General features: G+C 41.8%; 1 protein-coding gene across 6 annotated transcripts in view; it reads left to right on the plus strand.

Moving 5' to 3' along the window:
• LOC140494608 (dedicator of cytokinesis protein 7-like) overlaps positions 1 to 20,124 on the plus strand; it is a 199,676-nt gene that overhangs the window by 154,700 nt on the left and 24,852 nt on the right. For 5 of the 6 annotated variants that reach the window (XM_072593970.1, XM_072593972.1, XM_072593971.1 and 2 more), the window contains exons 31-39: positions 2,305 to 2,437; positions 6,322 to 6,421; positions 7,375 to 7,471; positions 8,478 to 8,612; positions 9,547 to 9,693; positions 11,313 to 11,471; positions 15,434 to 15,534; positions 16,574 to 16,766; positions 19,376 to 19,519. In XM_072593970.1, coding sequence (XP_072450071.1) covers positions 2,305 to 2,437; positions 6,322 to 6,421; positions 7,375 to 7,471; positions 8,478 to 8,612; positions 9,547 to 9,693; positions 11,313 to 11,471; positions 15,434 to 15,534; positions 16,574 to 16,766; positions 19,376 to 19,519 — 1,209 coding nt within the window. The remainder of the gene's footprint in view (positions 1 to 2,304; positions 2,438 to 6,321; positions 6,422 to 7,374; positions 7,472 to 8,477; positions 8,613 to 9,546; positions 9,694 to 11,312; positions 11,472 to 15,433; positions 15,535 to 16,573; positions 16,767 to 19,375; positions 19,520 to 20,124) is intronic. The other variant, XM_072593968.1, reaches the window with a different exon arrangement.

Raw genomic sequence — 20,124 nt, forward strand, 5'->3', positions numbered from 1 at the left:
TCTGACAAGATGAGCATATGGCTCTACTAAAAGCCAGCTTTGTTCCTGCACAAACTGCAGACCCAGAAAATAGCACTATCTTATTGCTCTAAAAAAAAGGCTCCAGGCTAATTTAATAGTTATGGCTCATATTTTTAAAGTTTACTCAAGAGACAGATCTCAATAAAACATACAATCAAGCAAGAACTCACTATCATTGATTTACAGTAAGGCTACACTTAAAAACTATTTACTTATCTATTGCTGTGCTGTGAGCTCTCTCACACAGGATCCTCCAAGTTGTGAATTTCACTGTTTTTTAAGTTTTCCTAGATGCAATCCAATGTCCAGAGAGACATGAATTCTAACAGCAAGGCAGTAACTGCGCACATTCACTGCTGTGTCAGTTAGCTTGTGGGAGGGCGGGCGGGTAGGTGGGTGGGATTGTTTGTTTCTTTCTTTTTCTTTCTCTCTCTCTCTCCTTCACTGCCCATGTGCTGCCTATTGTCTATCCTTCTCTCTTTTTAAAGTGCCATGTTCTAAATTTCTTTTCTCCAAACCTCCAAAACAATGCAACAGCCTATAAAACAGTAATTACTGCTCCTGGAATTCAAGAAAATCGCCTCCAACACCTTAAATACCTTAAAAAAGGAGCAACTCCTACAGCCAGAATTTTTTTCCATCCTCCATCTTGGATGGGCCTTGTTCCCATTGGAGATTAGATGAGTGAGGTGTGACTTTACTGAAGGTTGTAAGACTTTTTATGGGCCAGTCCAAAACTAGGGGCACTGGTTTAAAACTGGAGGGGGGGCTGTCATCCTTTCAAGCTAGAGATGAGAATTTTCTATTCTCTCAGAAGTGGTCGAGGTGGGATTTTTAAGTGAAAGGTGAATAAATTCTTATTGGGCGAGGGAATTGAGGGTTTTCAGGGGTTGATGGAAATGTGGAATTTGAAAGACAAGAAGATTGGCTATGATTTTATTGCTGCCTCGAGGGGCTAAATGGTCTATTTCTGCTCCTATTTCGTGTATTTGTTTCCCAGCATTTATTGCCCATTCCTGATTACCATTGAGAAGGTGTCCTGAGTCAATTTCTTAAACTGCTACTGTACATATGGTGTAGATACATCCATAGTGCTTTGAGGGAGCAAGTTCCAAGATTTTGACTCCACGATAGTGAAGGAACAGTAACCCCAAGTGTGAAGTTATTTATGTTATTTAAGAAGAAAAAAACTGCAGAAAGCTGCAACGTAAAGGGACTTGGAGGTACTTGCGCTTGAAACATAGAAAGCTAGCACACAGGTGCATTAGGTAATTAGGAAGGCTAATGGAATGTTGAAATTCACACAACGCCAGGCTATAGTGCAACAGGTTTAATTGGAATCACTAGCTTTTGGAGCGCTGCTCCTTCATCAGGTGGCTGTGGAGTACACATCTGATGTAGGAGCGGCGCTCCAAAAGCTAGTGATTCCAATTAAACCTGTTGGACTATAACCTGGTGTGGTGTGATTTTTAACGTTGTACACCCAAGTCCAACACCAGAACCTCCAAATAATGGAATGTTGGCTGTAATTTCAATGGGGTTGGAGTATAAGAATAGGGAAGTCTTACTGCTAGTGTAAAAGGTACTGGTGAGATGATATCTAGAGTACCGTGAGCAGTTTAATACCCTTATTTAAGGAAATATATTATTTCATGGAGGCAGTTCAGAGAGGGTTAACTAGGATAATCTCTGGTATGGAGGGATTGTCTTATGAGTAAAGGTTAGACATTTTGGAACTCTACTCAGCAGAGTTTAGAACTATGAGCGCTGATCCCATTGAAGCATATAGGACTCTTAAGGGGCTTGACAGAGTAAATTCTGAGAGGATGTTTAGTCTCATGGGCCACATGGCATAGTCTCAGAATTAAAGGGCACCAATTTTAGACTGGTATGAGGAGAAATTTCTTCTCTCAGAGATTGAGAGTCTTTGGAACTCCATGCCATTGAGAGCTGTGGAGGCAGAGCCCTTATGTAAATATAAGGCTGAGAGAGACAGATTCTTGATCAATAGGGGAATCAAGGGTTATGGAGACAAGGCAAGAAAGTAGGAATGTTGGATCGGCCATGATCCTATTGAATGGTGGAGCAGGCTTGAGAGGTCAATGGCCTACTCCAGTTCCTGTTTCTTATGGTGTTTTGATGCAGCTAACTGCAGGAGAAGCAGATGCAGGGACCTCATCAGCCTGTAATCCTTTTGTTTGCCTTCACATTTCTGTGTGAGAAGGGAATTACCTTCATGACTGGAGCAAGGACAGAATGACATAACATTGTATCTGTCGGCAGGGCCAACCATCCACAGAACAGGTCGGCAGCCATGTTTATAGGAAGTCAAGAGACATGAAGGCACGGCTGGAGGATGCTATCTTTGGAACCACGGGAGCCCGCAGTGAGATGATGAAACGCAGGGAATATCCAGGTGAGCTGGAGGGGCATTCCCTACATTGTGCAAACCCCAACACCCTGGATAAGGTGACACTGCCATTGCCTAAATCATCGAGCTGTCTCCAATTATTGGTTTGGCACTTTGTAGCTTGAACTGCGTCATGACTATTTCAGTATCTGAGGAGTTGTGAGTGGTGCTGAATGTTGTTAAATTGTTGAACATCTGAGCTCCAACAACACTCCAGCTTCACACTACCCAGGGCAAAGTAGCACATTTGAATGATACCATGTCTGGCACCTCAACATTCCCTCCTGCACACACACAAAAGAAAATCATCCTTTAATGGACCGGTGAGGATGAGGTCGGAACTAAATGCATCACTATCATATATGCTTAATACTGAAAAAAATGTAACCTAGCACTTACTGTCATCTCTGCTGCATATCAGAGCTAAATCTCAGGTTTAAATTCAATCATTCACTGTTCATGCCAATAATATTGACTACAATATTTTTCCCCATACTGTAGTTAATGTATTCAGTCTTAAAATAGCGATTCCACATTGATGTGCAAAAAATTCATTCACCGAACATTTCTTTGGCAGGTTTAAAGCTGTTCTCTTTCTTGTAGCATACCTTTCTTCTCTCCTCTCCCTTCACATGTCCCAAAACTTCAGTTTTTCCCACTCCTTGATCCTGAGTCTGAGAATGAAGTTTGCCTCTTAAAGCCAGAACTTTGCACTGCACTCTAGGTTTGGTCATGCCAATGTCTCTACAGCTTTACCAAGTGTTCCATGTTTTTGTACTCTACCTCCCTTTCAAGAAATACCAATATTCCATTTGCTTTCCTAATCACTTGTCAGACCTGCATACTATAGCTTTTAGCACCTAACTAAGTCAGGACTCTTTGCAGCATTCTGCGGTCTCTCTTTAGTTAAATATTAGTCAGTGTTCGTATTCTCCCCACGAATGTGTACCATCAATAGTCCCAGGTGAGGTGCCAGAAGACTGGAGGTTGGCTAACGTGGTGCCACTATTTAAGAAAGGTGGTAAGAAAAAACTATAGACCATTGAGCCTGACAATGGCGGTGGACACATTGTTGGAGGGAATCCTGAGGGACAAGATTTGCATGTATTTGGAAAGGCAAGGACTGATTAGGGATAATCAGCATGGCTTTGTGCGTGGAAAATTATGTCTCACTAACTTGATTGAGTTTTTTGAAGAAGTAACAAAGAGGATCAATGAGGGCAGAATGGTGGATGTGATCTATTTGGACATCACTAAGGCATTCGACAAGGTTCCTGAAGGTAGACTGGTTGGCAAAGTTAGATCTCATGGAGTACAGGGGGAACTCGCCATTTGGTAGAGAACTGGCTCGAAGATAGAAGACAGAAGGTGGTGGTGAAAGATAGCTTTTCAGACTGGAGACCTGTGAGCAGCGTTGTGCACAAGGATTGGTGCTGGGTCCACTACTTTTTGTCTTTAACATAAATGATTGGGATATGAACATAGGAGGTATAGCGAGTCATGAAAGTGAATCTTCCAGCTCAGTGAGCAAACTTACATCCATAGGAGGTATAGTTAATAAGTTTGCAGACAACACCAAAATTGCAGGTGTAGAGGACAGCAAAGAAGGTTACCTCAGAGTTCGATGGGTTCTTGATCAGATGGGCCAATGGGCTGAGGATTGGCAGATGGAGTTTAATTTAGATAAATGCAAGCTGTTGCATTTCGGAAAAGCAAATCTTAACAGGACTTATACACTAAATGGTAAGATCCTAGGGAGTATTGCTGAACAAGGAGACCTTGGAGTTCAGGTTCATAGTTCCTTGGAAGTGTAGTCACAGGTTGATAGGATAGTGAAGAAGGCATTTGGTATGCTTGCCTGTATTGGTCAGAGCATTGCGTATCGGAGTTGGGAGATCATTGGTAAGGTCACTTTTGGAATAGTGTGTGCAATTCTGGTTTCCCTGCTATAGGAAGGATGTTGTTAAACTTGATTCAGAAAAGATTTACAGGAATGTTGGAATTTACAGGGTTGGAGGGTTTGAGCTATAGGGAGAGGCTGAATAGGCTGGAGCTGTTTTCTCTGGAATGTTGGAGGCTGAGGAGTGACCTTTATAGAGGTTTATAAAGTCATGAGAGACATGGATAAGATAACTGGACAAGATCCTTTCCCTGGGGTGAGTGAGTCCAGAACTAGAGGGCATAGGTTTAGGGTGAGAGGGGAAAGATTTAAAAGGGACCTAAAGGGGCAACTTTATCAGGCAGGGGGTGATGTGTGTGTGGCATGGGCTGCCAGAGGAAGTGTTGGAGGCTGGTACAATAACAACATTTAAAAGGCATCTTGTAGTGTTTATGAATAGGAAGGATTTAGAGGGATATGGGCCAAATGGGACTAGATTAGATTGGGATATCTGGTCAGCGTGGATGATTTGGACTGAAGGGTCTGTTTCCGTGCTGTACATCTCTATGACTCTAAGTGAATACTGTCACATTTTCTCATATATCAAGTGCCAAATTTTTCATTTAATCTATCTGTAGCCCTTCACATGATTTGTTTCTCTACCTATCTCTCTATCTTAAGTAAGCTTACCTACAATAGATTTGGTCCATTCATCCAAGTCGTTAATAATTGAATAAATAGTTGAGACCTCAGCACTCATCCCTAAGGCACTTCACTGCTCTCAATTTGTCAACTTGAAAATGACCCATTTACTATGGCTCTTTGTTTATTGTTCGTTTATATCCTGCATTAGCAGCTTCACTCAGGAAACCTGCTGTCATTCTTCATGACAGTAATCTCTCTAGCATCAGTCTCTCACATCCACTGTACTTTATCTGAAACTATGCTGTGACATCCATCATTCAACTGTGTTTATGTCAGCCCCTATGTCATCCACTTTGCACTAGAGGTGATGTCTTCAGCTTTTCAGCTCAAATTAAATGGCTGAAATGCTTGCATTTCCTTTTCTGGGTTTCAACTTTTACATTTCTTTCAGCTCTTTTCAATTTCAAATGCTCCTTCATTGGTCTTATGGTCCATACATGGAACATTTTCTTATCATCCGCATTGTAAAGACCTCTGTTTTCTTCAACAGATTGTTACTTATTGTACAGATTTCTAAGGCGTTCAACAAAGTGGATAGAATATAGCATCTTATGAGTTCCTTCCAACTACAAGCTTGAGCTTTCTTGTTGGTAAAACAACTTCCATCTTCTCAAAATACTGTCTCCTGACATCACTCTACCATCTTCTGTTGGGTTGGGGGGTTTAAGCTATAGGGAGAGGTTGATTAGGCTGGGGATGTTTTCCCTGCAACATCGGAGGCTGAGGGGTGACCTTACAGAGGTTTGTAAAATCATGAGGGGCATGGATAGAGTAAATAAACAAGGTCTCTTCCCAGGGGTGGGGGAGTCCAGAACTAGAGGGCATAGGTTTAGGGTGAGAGGGGAAAGATATAAAAGAGACCTAAGGGGCGACTTTTTCACTCAGAGGGTGTTACGTGTATGGAATGAGCTGCCAGAGGAAGTGGTGGAGGCTGGTACAATCCCAACATTTAAAAGACATCTGGATGGGTATATGAATAGGAAAGGTTTGGAGGGATATGGGCCAGGTGCTGGCAGGTGGGACTAGATTGAGTTGGGATATCTGGTCGGCAATGACAAGTTGAACCGAAAGATCTGTTTCCGTGCTGTATATCTCTATGACTGTATTTAAATGAGGCCTATAGTCCTCAACATGATGGGAGCATCTTGTTGTGATGGTAGCTGACCAGCTAACTGAAAGGTAAAAACCCTACACCAGGTATCTAATGTTGCAAATGTTGCTCTAAATGTCACCCTGAAAACTCCATCCCTGGCTAAAGTTGGTATTCCTTCCTCAAAGTATCCCCTGTGTTTCTTTGTGTTTTCAGGAATTGACAGGCTATTCTCTCGGGTGAGTGTGGGCCTACAGGAGAAGTTGCGCTGGCGAAAGGACCTGACACAGTGGCGTCAAGCTGTTGATAAAGACAAGTAAGAGAGTACTGTTTCCTCCCTTAGAGCATAATGTAATAGTTATTTGACTGAGTGTGTGAAGGACTACTTCCTGCGAGTATGAGCGTAACCAGCTATTACTGATTTGGCAGTGCCCTCTATCCCAGGGTGTCAGGGCAAGTCATTCCTAAAGTTGTCATTTATACAGGTTCTGTGCTCAATTTCAGGATCAATAGCCTCGTCCACCCTCTGTGCCCCAATGTGAAGGAGATGGGTTCGTAGGACTGATCAGCACTTTCGCTGCCAGGACATCGTTTTCTCTTTCACTTGCTCCAGTTTCTTTCATTGATCGGACATTAAGTCCCCTTGAAGAAAGAATCTGTGAGAAACCACTGTCAGTCAGATAAGGGTTTGCCTGACAACCTTCTGGAGGCATGAGAAACCCATGTGAATTCAGGAGAATCACTGAGTTACCTCAATATCCTAGCAGACTCAGGGACACAGACCTTTACCTGTTTCAGTAATGAACCTGATTAGTCAGGGTTTCCAATGTTAGCACCTTCCAGCCACTCAGTTCAACACTGTCAACTTCCTGTTGGCTTCGCCCACGGTTATTCATGCCCAACCACCCTCTGGGCACCTAGCCTACCCAGCCCAGCTTCACTAAATCCAGCTCCTGATTCCGCAAAACACCATGATCACAAACCTAAAGGACAGAGGCTGTGAAAGAATTGATTGCAACTATATTATGCAGAGGGTAATGGCAGTGTGGAATGAAGTGCGTAGAGGAGGCAGTGAGCGCTAATTGTGTCAGCAAATTCCAGGCAGAGTTGGGAAAATGCCTGTGGAGACTGTGTGAAATGTGATATTTCCTGGACACTTGATGTAGGACCCAGAGGCCTATTTCTGTAACTTTCTAAATTCCTGGCTCGAGTTGACACCATGTGTTTCCAGCTCTGATACTAACCCTGATGTTACCTCTGTCTTCTCAGGTTGAAGGCGGAACTTCAACAGGAAGCCCTGATCAGTGGGAACTTGACCGTGGAGACAAACCTGATTGTGCTCGACACTCTGGAACTGGTGATCCAGGTACGAGGTGCAAAGATCCTCTTGTCCACTCCCCATTACTCCTCCCACCTCAGCCTCTCTTAACCCCTACTTTCAGATACCATTGTTAATGATTGGCATATAAAGGTCAATAAAATGAGCCCTGTGAAACCAGCATGTGCACTGTCTCAAGGATTCAGATGTCTTAAGGGGGTTGTCCTTCAGCATCAGTGATCAACTGACACACAATCAATGAACAAGGTCTTTTCATTCACAGGGCACAAAGTTCAAGGTGAGTGGAGGGAGGTTTAGAGGAGACATATGGGTAAATCTTCTCACCCAGAGGGTGATGGGTGCCTGGAATGCATTGCCAGTGGAGGTGGTGGAAGTAGGCATGATAGCAATGTTTTGATACAGGATCATGAGGCGAACAAAAGGATAGAAACCGCACGTGGACAATAAGTAGCGAGTCTAAATAATGACTAGAATCGGTGCAGACTTGGTGTGCCAAACAGCCTGTTCCTGTGCTGTATTGAATTTAATTGATTAGAATTAAAACTTGAATTGAATTCTTCAGAGATGCAAAACCAAAACTTCCAAGACAGTAGTATAAACTTTTATTAGAAGACCTTTGATGATGTTTTTAATATAAATACATTTGTTTGGATTCCCTGGTGGCTGGCATCTCTGACTTGATGTGGTAACTTTTGCGTCACTAATTACCTGGTCTCTCACCCTAATAGAGGCTTGATATCGACCATCCTCCAATCTATTGCTAATATTAACTCACAAGTACATATATTAGCCAGTACAGTCTACTACCATTGTAACATAACTGATAAAGATATCACTCATGCGGCTTCACACCTTGTTTTGCAAATTGCCTGTCTGCTGTAATTATGAAACACTATTCTTGGAAATGATTACTCTTTATGGAGTCAAACACTAATTCCTCTCATTTCTGGGTTATGAGAGAAAGGAGTCAGAGGAATATGCCACTACCTGCCAGTTAACCAGCCAAAGATTTTACAGCATTTCTATCTTTCAGCAGTTAAGCTCGATGCCGGACTTTAAACCAGTAGTCACAAGGGTCCTGAAGGTCCTGATTCACAGCCTGTGTTGTAACCAAAGTACCCTGTACCTGCAGAACTGCTTCAACACACAGAGAGCCCTCATTGCTAAGGTAAGGAGATGGTTCATGAATGGGGTTGTAGCTTGGGGAATACGAATGTGAGATTTAAGTGAATAGCGTTTAACAAGGCTGATGGAGGAGACACAATTGAGAGTTCCTGGATGGTAAGGTATTGGGAAGAACTCAAAGGAGGGACAGTGCTGAAGCTGTTTTCTTTGAGGATGATGAGGGGTGCATTGCCATGTGATCCAAGAAAACAGCAAGTGAGACTCAAATTCAAACAAAACTGAAGACTCTCAGGCTCCACACAGCTTTACTTATTCAAGTTCCATTGCTCTATCAATAGGAAGTAATCCCAATGGACTGACACTGTCTGGTAAGTGTATGGAGCAGCACTTTTTATTTAAGGGATAGAAATGTGCATACTGTACTTCAGAGAAACCAAAATAATGGATAAAAAGACCAATGAGGAAGCATTTTTTCCAGAAATAACATGGAGACACATTGTTCTGTTGTTCTTATGAGAGACCATTATAGTAAAAAAATTGTTTACATGGCTATTCTCCTTCCCTAAGCAAAGAGAAAACATTTTGGACAGAGTTTTGCGCAAAGTTGTGACTTTCATTATAATACATTTTCTATAAGCCCAAAAAAGCTGCAAGTGATAGGTATCAACATGTTGTCTCTACAGAATCTTTCAGTCCTTAGTGATTCTGATGCTCCAACCCCAATCTCTTTTAGTCTACGTTTCTGTCCGTCCTACAGTTTCTGTCTCTCTATCAGTTCTTGTCTGTCTCTCTCACACTCTAAAAGTTTCAAGATGGATATCTTGTGACTTAAGTGCAAACTTAGTTGATTTAATATTGAAGATTTAGACACGGAATCGCAGACAATGTTGATGCTTGTTGATTTATTGCTAATCCCCTGAATATTTAAGCAGTTTCTCCTACAGCATTAACTAGTTGTTTCTGTGCCCCAATTGCAGTTTCCAGAAGTGCTTTTTGATGAAGATTCGGAGCACTGCATGGACCTGTGCTTGCTGCTACTCCAGAGGTGTATGAGTCACTTTGAGAGCACCAGGGCCCAGGCCTCAGCTTCCCTCTACCTCGTCCTGCGGCAGAGCTACAAAGTGGTGAGCAAGAGATCATTTGGAGGATTCAGGTGTTGTTTTAGCTTTGATATTTAATTTCCATAGAAATTAGGGATGCGATCTGTTAAACCTGTCGCAGCCAATAATCTTTACTTACTTTTAGGTATATTTACAAAACGTGCATTACAGAAGTATAGCTCCTAACTCTGGAATCCCATCAGTGACACTTCATATTATTTGAGTGCCAGTAAACCAAACGACCAATAAACAACCTTTTTTAAACAAGTGCTTTCAGGTTATTATAACAAATTTGTTACAGGAAAGGTATGAAGTGAAAATATTCTCAGTATCGATGGTACACGCTAGCCCCTGTTGAGTCCATGTGTTTTTGGAAGGCCTTAAACCTGTTGGTGAACATCATGTGCTCCCTCTCTAGGGACAACTGGGCATGGAGGTAGTGTCTCATCATACTCTTTCGAGGTACAATAAACAAAATTAATTAACAAGCCATTGAAAAGGAAGTGTTTCTATTGAGTAATCAAATCATCTAACAAACTAATATGAGCCCAAGTAATTAACTAATGTTTGCCCTCCTCCTGTTTTGACTTAATCTTAATTTATGCAATTAAAACTTCCTGTCTTCTTTGTCAATGTCTGGGGGTTCAGGTTGCACTGCAGTAACTTGAGTAGAAGATCCCAGCACATTGTCCAGCATGGCACTTTGCAATGCTGTTGTGAAAGGTGTTAAATAAATGAAAATCTTTCTGTTCTCTCCATGCCCATGTTTGAGGACCCTTGAGGAGAAAGTTGGAGAGTGACTGCATCATCTAGGCTAGAGCAGTCGACATCCATGAGGAATGGTGCAAATAACACCGATAACTTCTGATGAAGAGTCACTGGACCTTAAATGTTAACTCTGTTTCTCTCTCCACAGGTGCTGCCAGACCCTGCTGAGTTTTTCCAGCATTTTCTGTTTTTGTTACTGATAACCAGTCAGTTTAATTGATTGCAAACTCTGGGCTGGAAACATTCAAAGACACACATTCCATAGACCTTTTCCACAATTTCCTGCTTTTGTCTTAGTGATATTGGAATTTAGTAATTTTAATGATGAAGGGAAATATATTGACATGGCCGGGTTCACTGGCCCATGTCACATCCGTGGTTGAGAGCTATGACAAAAATAAAGTCATGTTTGCAGCTCACAACCTTTGGCAGAGGGAGGGAACATCCAACAACCAGGAAGAGGCAAGCCAACTATAAAGAGATCTAGATCTTTTTATTCAAGATACTAAAGCGATACTTCACACCCCATTTCTCTGAGAAGGTAGTGGACCCACCTGAGAGGGCATTAAGGTTAAATCTCATAAATCTGGAGTCACATGTAGGCCAGATTGGATTAGGAATGGTCGATTCCCTTCCCTGAAAGATATAATGAACTAATTGTGTTTTCTTCTGGCTCAGAAGTTTACATGTACATTAATTATCAAATCCATTCAAGTGTCACAATGTATTGCAGCAGGATTGAACTCACGCCAGCTGGATTGACACTTCAGTAGGTTAGGGGCTGATGAGTGACAAATTACATTGATGTGGATTCAAACATTTCCCAAACACTTTGAACGTTACATGTTTACTAACCTGTCATTTCTCATACTCAGCATTTTTCAAGAATGAAAATGTATATCACCCTATCCCTGGCTTCCTTAGCGGAGAAAATATCGAAGCAGGATGAGCACTGTCTCCAGAAATCTCTTGGGATAATGCTAACCTATCTGGAGACAGACAAAGCCATGGAAGGTACCAGTTTCTCCATGCAGGTAAGAAAGCCCCAACCCTTAATGGGAATTATGCATCAGTCATAGGGCAAGTAATGAAAAATGTAAATGGTACATTTGTTGAGTAAAATTGTTGAGACTGATGCTGTGTTGTACAACTGTATTTTAAGTTGAGAATGTGGTCGTAACGAATTACTGCTCTGAGTTCACCCAGGCAGTGGAGAGGGGCTGTGTGACCAATATGTGTTTTACCTATCCAGGGTCAGGGATGCAACCACTTCCTGGCTCAGGCCATGAACACCTTTGGCATTCCAGACACATACTAGACTGTGCTTTATTTGGCAGGGACGGAGACCAGCACATTGGTAGGCTTAAGAGACATGTCCATTCATTTCTGGGAACCAGTCTTTTTGGCCTTTTGCCTCCAACTGGAGACCAACACCTGGAAAGGACTAGTAATCCTGGTCAAGGTGTGTGGGAGACATTGTATATCTCAATGAGAACTGACTTTGACTTTGTTTTTTCTCTTCGAGCGGCCCTTGGTCTTCTCTATTTTTCTGGCCTTTGAGAGTCCTCTATTTAACTGCCCATCATGCTGATAGCCCAGTGGGTCAACATAAAGGATAGCGAGACAGCAAGAAAGCACTCCACTCCAGCTCCTCCATGTATAATCTCCAACATGGGCTCTAGATTCCTGAAGCACTGTAACGGAGTCAAAGAGCCAAGAGAAACACATCTACCTTTCCACCACAACCCCTTCCCTTGTATCTAAGAAAGGGTGCTCCTCTGGGATTAGGATTTCCTGAAGGAACTGATTGGAAAAATAGATTCTGTTGATCCTCTAATAATGATACTTCTCTTGATCACTCTACTTAGAATGTAAAGAACTGACATCTGAGATTGACAAATTGTCTCTCACATTGAATACAACTGTCTCATAATGTGATACTTTGATGCAGGACAGTGAATCAGCTACTTCCTGACACCATGAGCTATTGGTATCATTTCCCTTTCAAACGAGATCTTCAATTGAGCTCAGCCTGACAGTTGAAATGAAAGCAAAATACTACCAGGCAATGGTCAAAGAAGAGCAAGAGATATTCTCTCACTATTCAAACTCAACAGTTAAGCAACACCACTAAAAATAGATGAACTGATTACTGGAAACTGATTTGTACATGGGACTGTGAGAAAATTGGATAGAATGTTTCCCTACAAAATAATCCTTCACTTTACAACCAATGGATTAGTTTGTGATATCCTGAGGAAGTAAAAGTGGCTTTAAAATTATTTGTTGGCATGGCAACATGGTAAATACTAGGTTACTATTTTGGGATTTAATGTGCACATATTTAGACACCAATTCATCAGTCATTACTTTCTAATTGACACAATTTCAAGCTTGCAGTAATCGGCTGGAACACTGAGTGGTTTCATCATGAGACCCTTCCCTTCCTGCAGCCCAACCCAGTGAATCAGACTTTTATCCCCCCCCCCCTTTTCCAATATTCAATAGCTCATAATGAAATAGTTCCAAGAAAGTGAAAAAGCATAGTTTTCTTGTAAGTCCCTTAATTTTCTCTCCTTGGGTTTCTTTCCTGCACCATCCAACTTTAATTCCTGGAGATCCACCACCATCTTGGAAGCTTAGCAATTCCAGCATACTAGTGGCACTACAATATTTTGTTACAAGTTTTGATAAAGGGAAGCTTATGAATGAACTATTCTTAGATTTCCAGAGGCATTTGATAAGGTGCCACATCAAAGGTTATGATGAAAATAATAGCTCATGGTGTCAGGGGGTAGCACATTGGTGGATAGAAGATTAGATAGCAAATAAGAAGTGTAGAGTAAACCTAAATGAATCTTTTTTCTCTTTGCAAGATTTAGAGTAGTGTGCCACAGGGATCAGTGCTGGGACTTGAACTGTTTACAGTTTATACAAATGAATTTAATGAAGAGACAGAAAATTTGATTACCAAATTTGTTGATGACACAAAGATATGTCGGAAAGTAAGTTATGAAGCAGACATAAGGAGGCTACAAAAAGATATATCTAGCTTAAGTAATTAGGCAAAAATCTGGTAAATGAAATTTAATGTGGAAAAATGTGAAACTGTCCATTTTGGCAGGAAAACTAAAGAAGAATATTATCTTGATTCTTTTTCACTCCTGACGTATGTTAATAATAATCAGTGCCCATGTCTCACTAGCTTTCCAAACATATTGAGGGTTCGTCTTTCTGCTTTTTTTTATTTGCAGTAGTCTGTAACTCAATTCAGGATTAATGCGGCAGATTTAATTTTCCTGAAACTAAACCGGCAAAGAGCTCAAATGGTCTGCGTAATATTAACGTTACATGCTGCAGAAACATAGGGAAAGCATCCAGTGGAACAGTCTTGGGAAATGTTTGTGGATCGGTTCCAACAATCCTTTTGCAAGGCTTTTGCACCTGTGCTTGAAACTCAAAATGGACTTGAAGTGTTGGGCAGTCTCTGGCAGAGCACTGAGAGCAGCTGCTTCCTGTTTCAGGGATGCCAGCAATGTCTCAGTCGCAACACTCCTGACTCTGAGTCATAATAAGCCATGCTGACACCTCAGTGCAATACTGAGGGGCTGAGAAGTTGAATTAACAGCTTGTCTCCCTGCCCACATGAACTTTAAAGGTCATTTGAAGAAGAATGGCGGAGTTCTTCTGGTGTCTTGCCAGCATTTATTCATGCAAACATGAATCATTTACAAGGTAGCAGGAAGCCATTTGGCCCATTGTGTCTACTATCTGTTAAAGAATGATCCAGTCTGATCTCATTCTTCAGTTCTGGATACATAGCCGTTATTTTCAGCACTTCATGTGTATTTACCAATATTCTCTAAATAAAATGAGAGTTTCTGACTCTACCAACCTGTCGGGTAGTAACTTTTAGGTACTTGCCTGCCTCTGGGTAAAAAGAAGTTTTCCTCCACAAGGAAAAACATCACACATAAAAATTACCCTTTCATCTATTTCTGTACTGTTCACTGTGCACAGATTGAGTGCCAATTTCCCCACATTACTGTGGTGACTACACTTCAGAAAGACATTGTGTTGACTGCAGAGTTCTTTGGCCCCATCTTCTCAGGGAAACAAGAGATGGGCAATAAATGTTAGCCACAGAATCTTGGATATAAGGTCCTATTTAAAATGAGTTCTTTTCTGTCATTATAATTTCCAGCTCCACTTCAACTCATGGGAAGGGCTTTGTTGTTAGGAAGGCAGCTAATCCCCACAGCCATTTCTATTCTAACATTCCTGACTTGGGCAGGGTGTTCAGAAATCACAATCAGCCATTGTACACAATCTCTGCAGTTTGAATTTAGACTGCCCTGAGCAAGAGACCATTGGACTCTGACCCCTCTCTGCTTTAACACTGCGACCTTTCTTCAGCTCCCAGTGCACTGCTCCTTTGCATTGTTGAGCTCTGCCTCTTTACTTGGTGTTGGTATACTCTAGAAAGCCAGTTAATACGTGATCAAACTAGACTTAATATTTACACAATTTACAATTTATTTACCAATTTACACAACACAAACATACACAAGACAATTTATTGGGAGTTAAGTGAATCACCACATAATGGCCACCACCAGAATGCAAGTAAACACACTTAATATAATTAACACATGGCACAATGGTAATCTCTGTACCACTGGGACTGGAGGCCCTGGGTTTAAGTCCTACCACTCCAGAGGTGTGTCATAACATCTCCAAACAGATTGATTAAAAAAAATTAATACATGGGACACTGACCCGTCACTCTGAAGAGTCTACTTTTATCCCCTCCCTTATATGTTATCCTCACTATTCCCACTCTCTATTTCTCTTCTCCCATGTTATGGAAGTATAACTCAGTTTGCCCTTTCCACTGACTCCTCTGTAAGCCTTCATGTGTTGCTCAGTGATTAGACAGCTGGTCCCTCCATGACTGATTAAGATAACCAGTAGTTAACTAGTGCTGATCTTTCAGGTGGAAGAGCTCCTAAGGAACCTGAAGGCAGTATTGTGCGACACCGTGAAACTGCAGGCGTTCCTGATGGATGTGGACATGCAAATTGACCTGATGTTCAGGTAATGTCCCCGAGGGCTGTGAAGAACAAACTGCTGCTCCATAATACATCAGCAAGGAAGATGCCAGAGGTGACCCAGTGAGCAAAAACATTCTCACCATTTGCATCCGTTAAGATTGGTCTTCTTGAGGCCGAGTGGTTAAATGTTGAAGTGAAGCCTAATGTGAAACAACCATTTAACTTTCACCTCTAATGGGGGGGCGGTCAAAGTTCAGCTTTTGTTTGAGAAGATCTCTGGGCTCTTAGGTGAATGAGGAATGTGTAGTTATGAAACTACTATTGGTAGAGTTGACAGCACCTTGAAGCCTCTTAGCTCAAGCACAACATGATGAAGATATCACAAGGGAAACAAGGATTTTCCAGACTGCAGGGAGTTGTTTGCTTTCCTGTTGTAGTGATGGACAATTTCTAGCCTGTGACTCAATCAATGGAAGAAAATGTTGACAGAGAGACCCCATCTTACCAAAGTACTCTAAAATACAGGCTTTGGTTGTACCTTAAGCAACATGTGAACAGATCAGTAATGCATCAACCCTGCCTCAGACACATCTTGATTCCTAGATTCACTCTAATCATTTTCGGGTTTCTATCCTAAGTGCTGTTGCTGAGAACCTGGAATGTTGTAGGGAACTATGCTTTTGACCTGTTCTGTCATATTCAATTCCTGGCCACACAGAAACTCTTTGAGATCAGCCACAATTACTTTTTTCCGGTCTCGCATATTGCTTTGTTTGGTTGAATGTGATGGATGGTTGCAGGTTCCTGGCAGAGACTGGGAAAGCCCTAGGAAAATGGTCACCTTTCACAGCTTCAAGGAACTGTTCAATTTGAAATCCTTTTGACATTTATTAGTCAGGCATGTGTTCATGCCTAATTAGATGCAATTATCAAGACTGGATGATGTTTACAAATGAATGTATCCTTTGTGACTTTGAAAATACTCCTGATGATTTGAATGGGTCACTGGCAGATTGTAAACAGGGAGTAGATTCAATGGCTAGGATGTTTGTCTGAACCAAGTACTTTCTGCTTTCCTTTAGAATTGCAAAGGGTTTACAGAATTACTTGGATCTCCGCCTAATGTGGCTGCGGAACATCGCAATAAAGCACATTGAACGGAAAAAGTTTGCTGAGGCAGCACATTGCATGGTACACAGCGCCGCCCTGGTGGCAGAATACCTGAACCGTGTGGAAGGAGCTGTCCATCTGCCCATGGGTAGCGTGAATTTCCAGGTCAGCTTCTGGCAATGTGTGACAACAGCAACAACAACTTATATCTATGAACATACAAAGTAGGAGAGGTAGACCTTTGGCCCCTTAATACCTGCTCCGCCATTCAATATAATCAAGGCTGATCTGTCTGTTTTCCGAATTCCACATTCCCATCTACTCTCCATAATCCTTGATTCTCCTTCCTGACAAGAATTGACCTATCTCTACCTTAAAAATAATCATTTAGACCACTTCCACCATCTTCTGAGGCAGACAGCTCCAAAGTTTCACGTCCCTCTATGAGAAAAAATTCCACATATCTCTGAAAGGGCGAACGCTAATTTTAAAATAGTGCCCTAGTTCTGGACTAACCCATAAGAGAAACCATCTTTTCCATACCCAACCTGTCAAGGCCATTCAGGATCTTATAAACTTCTTATCTTACAAACATCAATTAAGTCACCCCCATCTTACTCTTCTAAACTCCAGTTTGTTGAATTTATCCTCAGTCCACTCATTCCAGGGTTCAATCCAGGAAACCACCTTGAACTGCCTCCAGCTCCTTTACATCTTTCTTAAATATGGAGATGGAAACTGCACTCAGCATTTGAGATTTCCACAGCATCTTTCATGCATGAAGCATCCCAAGTCACTTAATTAGAATGTTATCAGACAAAATGTGTCATAATTGGGGCGGATTTTCCTGTGGGCTTGGGAAAACCTAACTTTTGAATGTTTACACCTTCCAAAAAGCACACTAACCCATGTATGACTTGGCTAGAGATTTTTTTTAAAAATTTGGCTACCTAGTCTATTTTCTGAACTGCAATTAAATGCATGACAAGCATAGGAGCAGAGCTAGGCCAGTATGAAGGTCCACCTCAGTTATCCAACAAGCTCGCCCTACTATAGGAAAGATACAGAGGCTTTGGAGAGGGTGCAAAGAAGGTTTACCAGGATGCTGCCTGGACTGGAGGGCTTGTCTTATGAAGAAAGGTTGAATAAGCTTGGACTTTTCTCTCTGGAGAGAAGGAGTAAGAGAGGAGACCTGATCAAGGTGTACAAAATAATAAGAGGAATAGATAGAATCAATAGCCAGAGACTTTTCCCCCAGGGCAGGATTGACTGGTACGAGAAGTCATAGTTTGAAGATATTAGGAGGAAGGTATAAAGTGGATGTCAGAGGTAGGTTCTTTACACAGAGAGTTGTGAATGCATGGAATGCGTTGCCAGCGGTGGTGGCGGAAGCAGAGTCATTGGGGAATTTAAGCGACTGCTGGACATGCACATGGATAGCAGTGAGTTGAGAGGTGCGTAGGATAAGTTACTATATTTTACATTAGGCCAACATTTACATCTCGGCACAACATTGTGGGCCAAAGGGCCTGTTCTGTGCTGTACTTTTCTGTGTTCTATGTAACCCAACTCCCAACATTGTTTAAAGGTCTCCTAAATTTCATCCTTCACTCCCTGCAGATGCCCAGTGATACGGTGTAGACCTTCAGATCACTCAATTTCTCTTATCCCACCCACCCCATGCCTACTCAGATGCCATGTCACTCTTCAGCCCCTCAGATCACTCATTTCATTTCCAGACCCTCACAATCTACCTTCCATATTCTCTCACCCAATATGTGCGGTACTTGGGGTCATTCGCTGGGAATTAATTTAAAATAATTCGGGGGAAGAAAATAGTAATCATCTTGTAAAATGCTGAATTCTGCTCCACCACTATTGGTACTACAAAATACAAAATACTGACTCCAGTAATTTTTTTCTAGGGCTTCGGGAATCCTCCCCAGCATCCTGAAATTGTGGGTGTGGGGTAGGAAATGAAATTCTCTGTGGTCCTCTGAGGATTTAGACGAGGTGTGCTTTCCACCCAACGGCTCTCTGACCTGTGAAAAGGTCATGTGAAAAAAATGTGGGTTGAGAAGCAGAGGAAAATGGTTCTCCCAAAAAGATAACTGAGGTTCAACATTTCGCTTCCTGACCTGCACCAGCAGTTGAAAGACACCAATTCAGTGCTATGTCTGATTAGAACTAATGATCAAATACATTGTCTAAGAGTTGGATTTCAAGGAACATTGGAGAGGGAAGGTGAGGAAGGATTTGTAAAAGCTCAGAAGCAGCTAGGAAGGAAACCTTCTTTGAGTCAAAGGTGAGCTCAGAGTTTCACATCCCATTAGGTCACCCCTTTGGGGACTCACATGGATGAGGGGCAATGCATCAGGATGAGCAGCCAAGGCTAGATCAAACAGCCTACACTAGAGCCTGTACATCTAGAACCAGCTTTGACTGGTGAGCGCAATTTCTTTATTACTTCCATCAGGTCCTCATGACCAAGGTTGAGCTTATTCCTCACCTCAAAACTCGATGAATAAGAGATAATTGAGCATCCTGTCTTTAATTTGTTAATTCATTTGTAATTCCACAGATTCTTGCATTTTGAATATTTGACATTATTTAAAGAATAATTTGTGAACACATTTTTCACTGTAAGATGCTGAGACTAGAAAAATCTCCAGCATCTGAACTCTGGCTGCTTGTTAGTCCCTGACTGGCTGCTGGTCATCAATTGTCTCAGATTGGCTACTGCCAATTGATTTCCAATCTTCTTTCTTCACCAGAAAATTTCCATCAATATCTTGGAGGAATCTTTGGTGTGTGATGAGGTCTTTTCCATGGAAAAGGAGGGCATTTGCTCTGGAAACTCCTTCAGTGAAGAGGGTCTCCTGGAGTTACTGAATGAAGCAGTTGAGCTCTTCAACAAAGTATGTGTTCAACCTTTGTCCAATTATGTGACAGTAGGGCTGAGCGATCTAACGAGGGTTACGTTTTGTGATTCTCTATTCCCACACCAGCTCTTACTTGAAAGAGGTGCCCAGATTGGAGATATTTTTAATTAATTCAGGAGTTGTGGAATTCTCTGATTAGATCATCATTTATTGTCCATCCCTAATTGACCCTGAGAAGGTGGTGATGAGCTGCCTTTTTGGGATCAGTTTGGAAGACAGATTACCTGGTTGAGAGCACTTTCAGCTTTTCTGGCATTTATTACTGTCTCTGGCAGTACAGCTTGCAAAAAATGGCCTTGAATCTCTACCCTACACTCATTGTTGAATAAGAACAGGAGAAATGGATTATGAAAGATATTTTGGCCAGCAAATGGAGGTGATTACTAAAACTTGGAATGTGTATACGAGCTCCCAAAGTCAGCAATGCAGCTCATCAACTTAGAGAGCAGCAGTGGAGGCTCCTCTAATGGGATCATTGAGGGGCTCGTCCTGTTATTTCAGACTGAGTGAAGGTGAAAGGGATGTGAAACAGACCATAACTCATCACTCTGTTTTTACAAAGTTAAAAATCACACAGCACC

This window comes from Chiloscyllium punctatum, chromosome 24 (assembly GCF_047496795.1).
Source record: "Chiloscyllium punctatum isolate Juve2018m chromosome 24, sChiPun1.3, whole genome shotgun sequence".
In the NCBI taxonomy this organism is placed as follows: domain Eukaryota; kingdom Metazoa; phylum Chordata; class Chondrichthyes; order Orectolobiformes; family Hemiscylliidae; genus Chiloscyllium; species Chiloscyllium punctatum.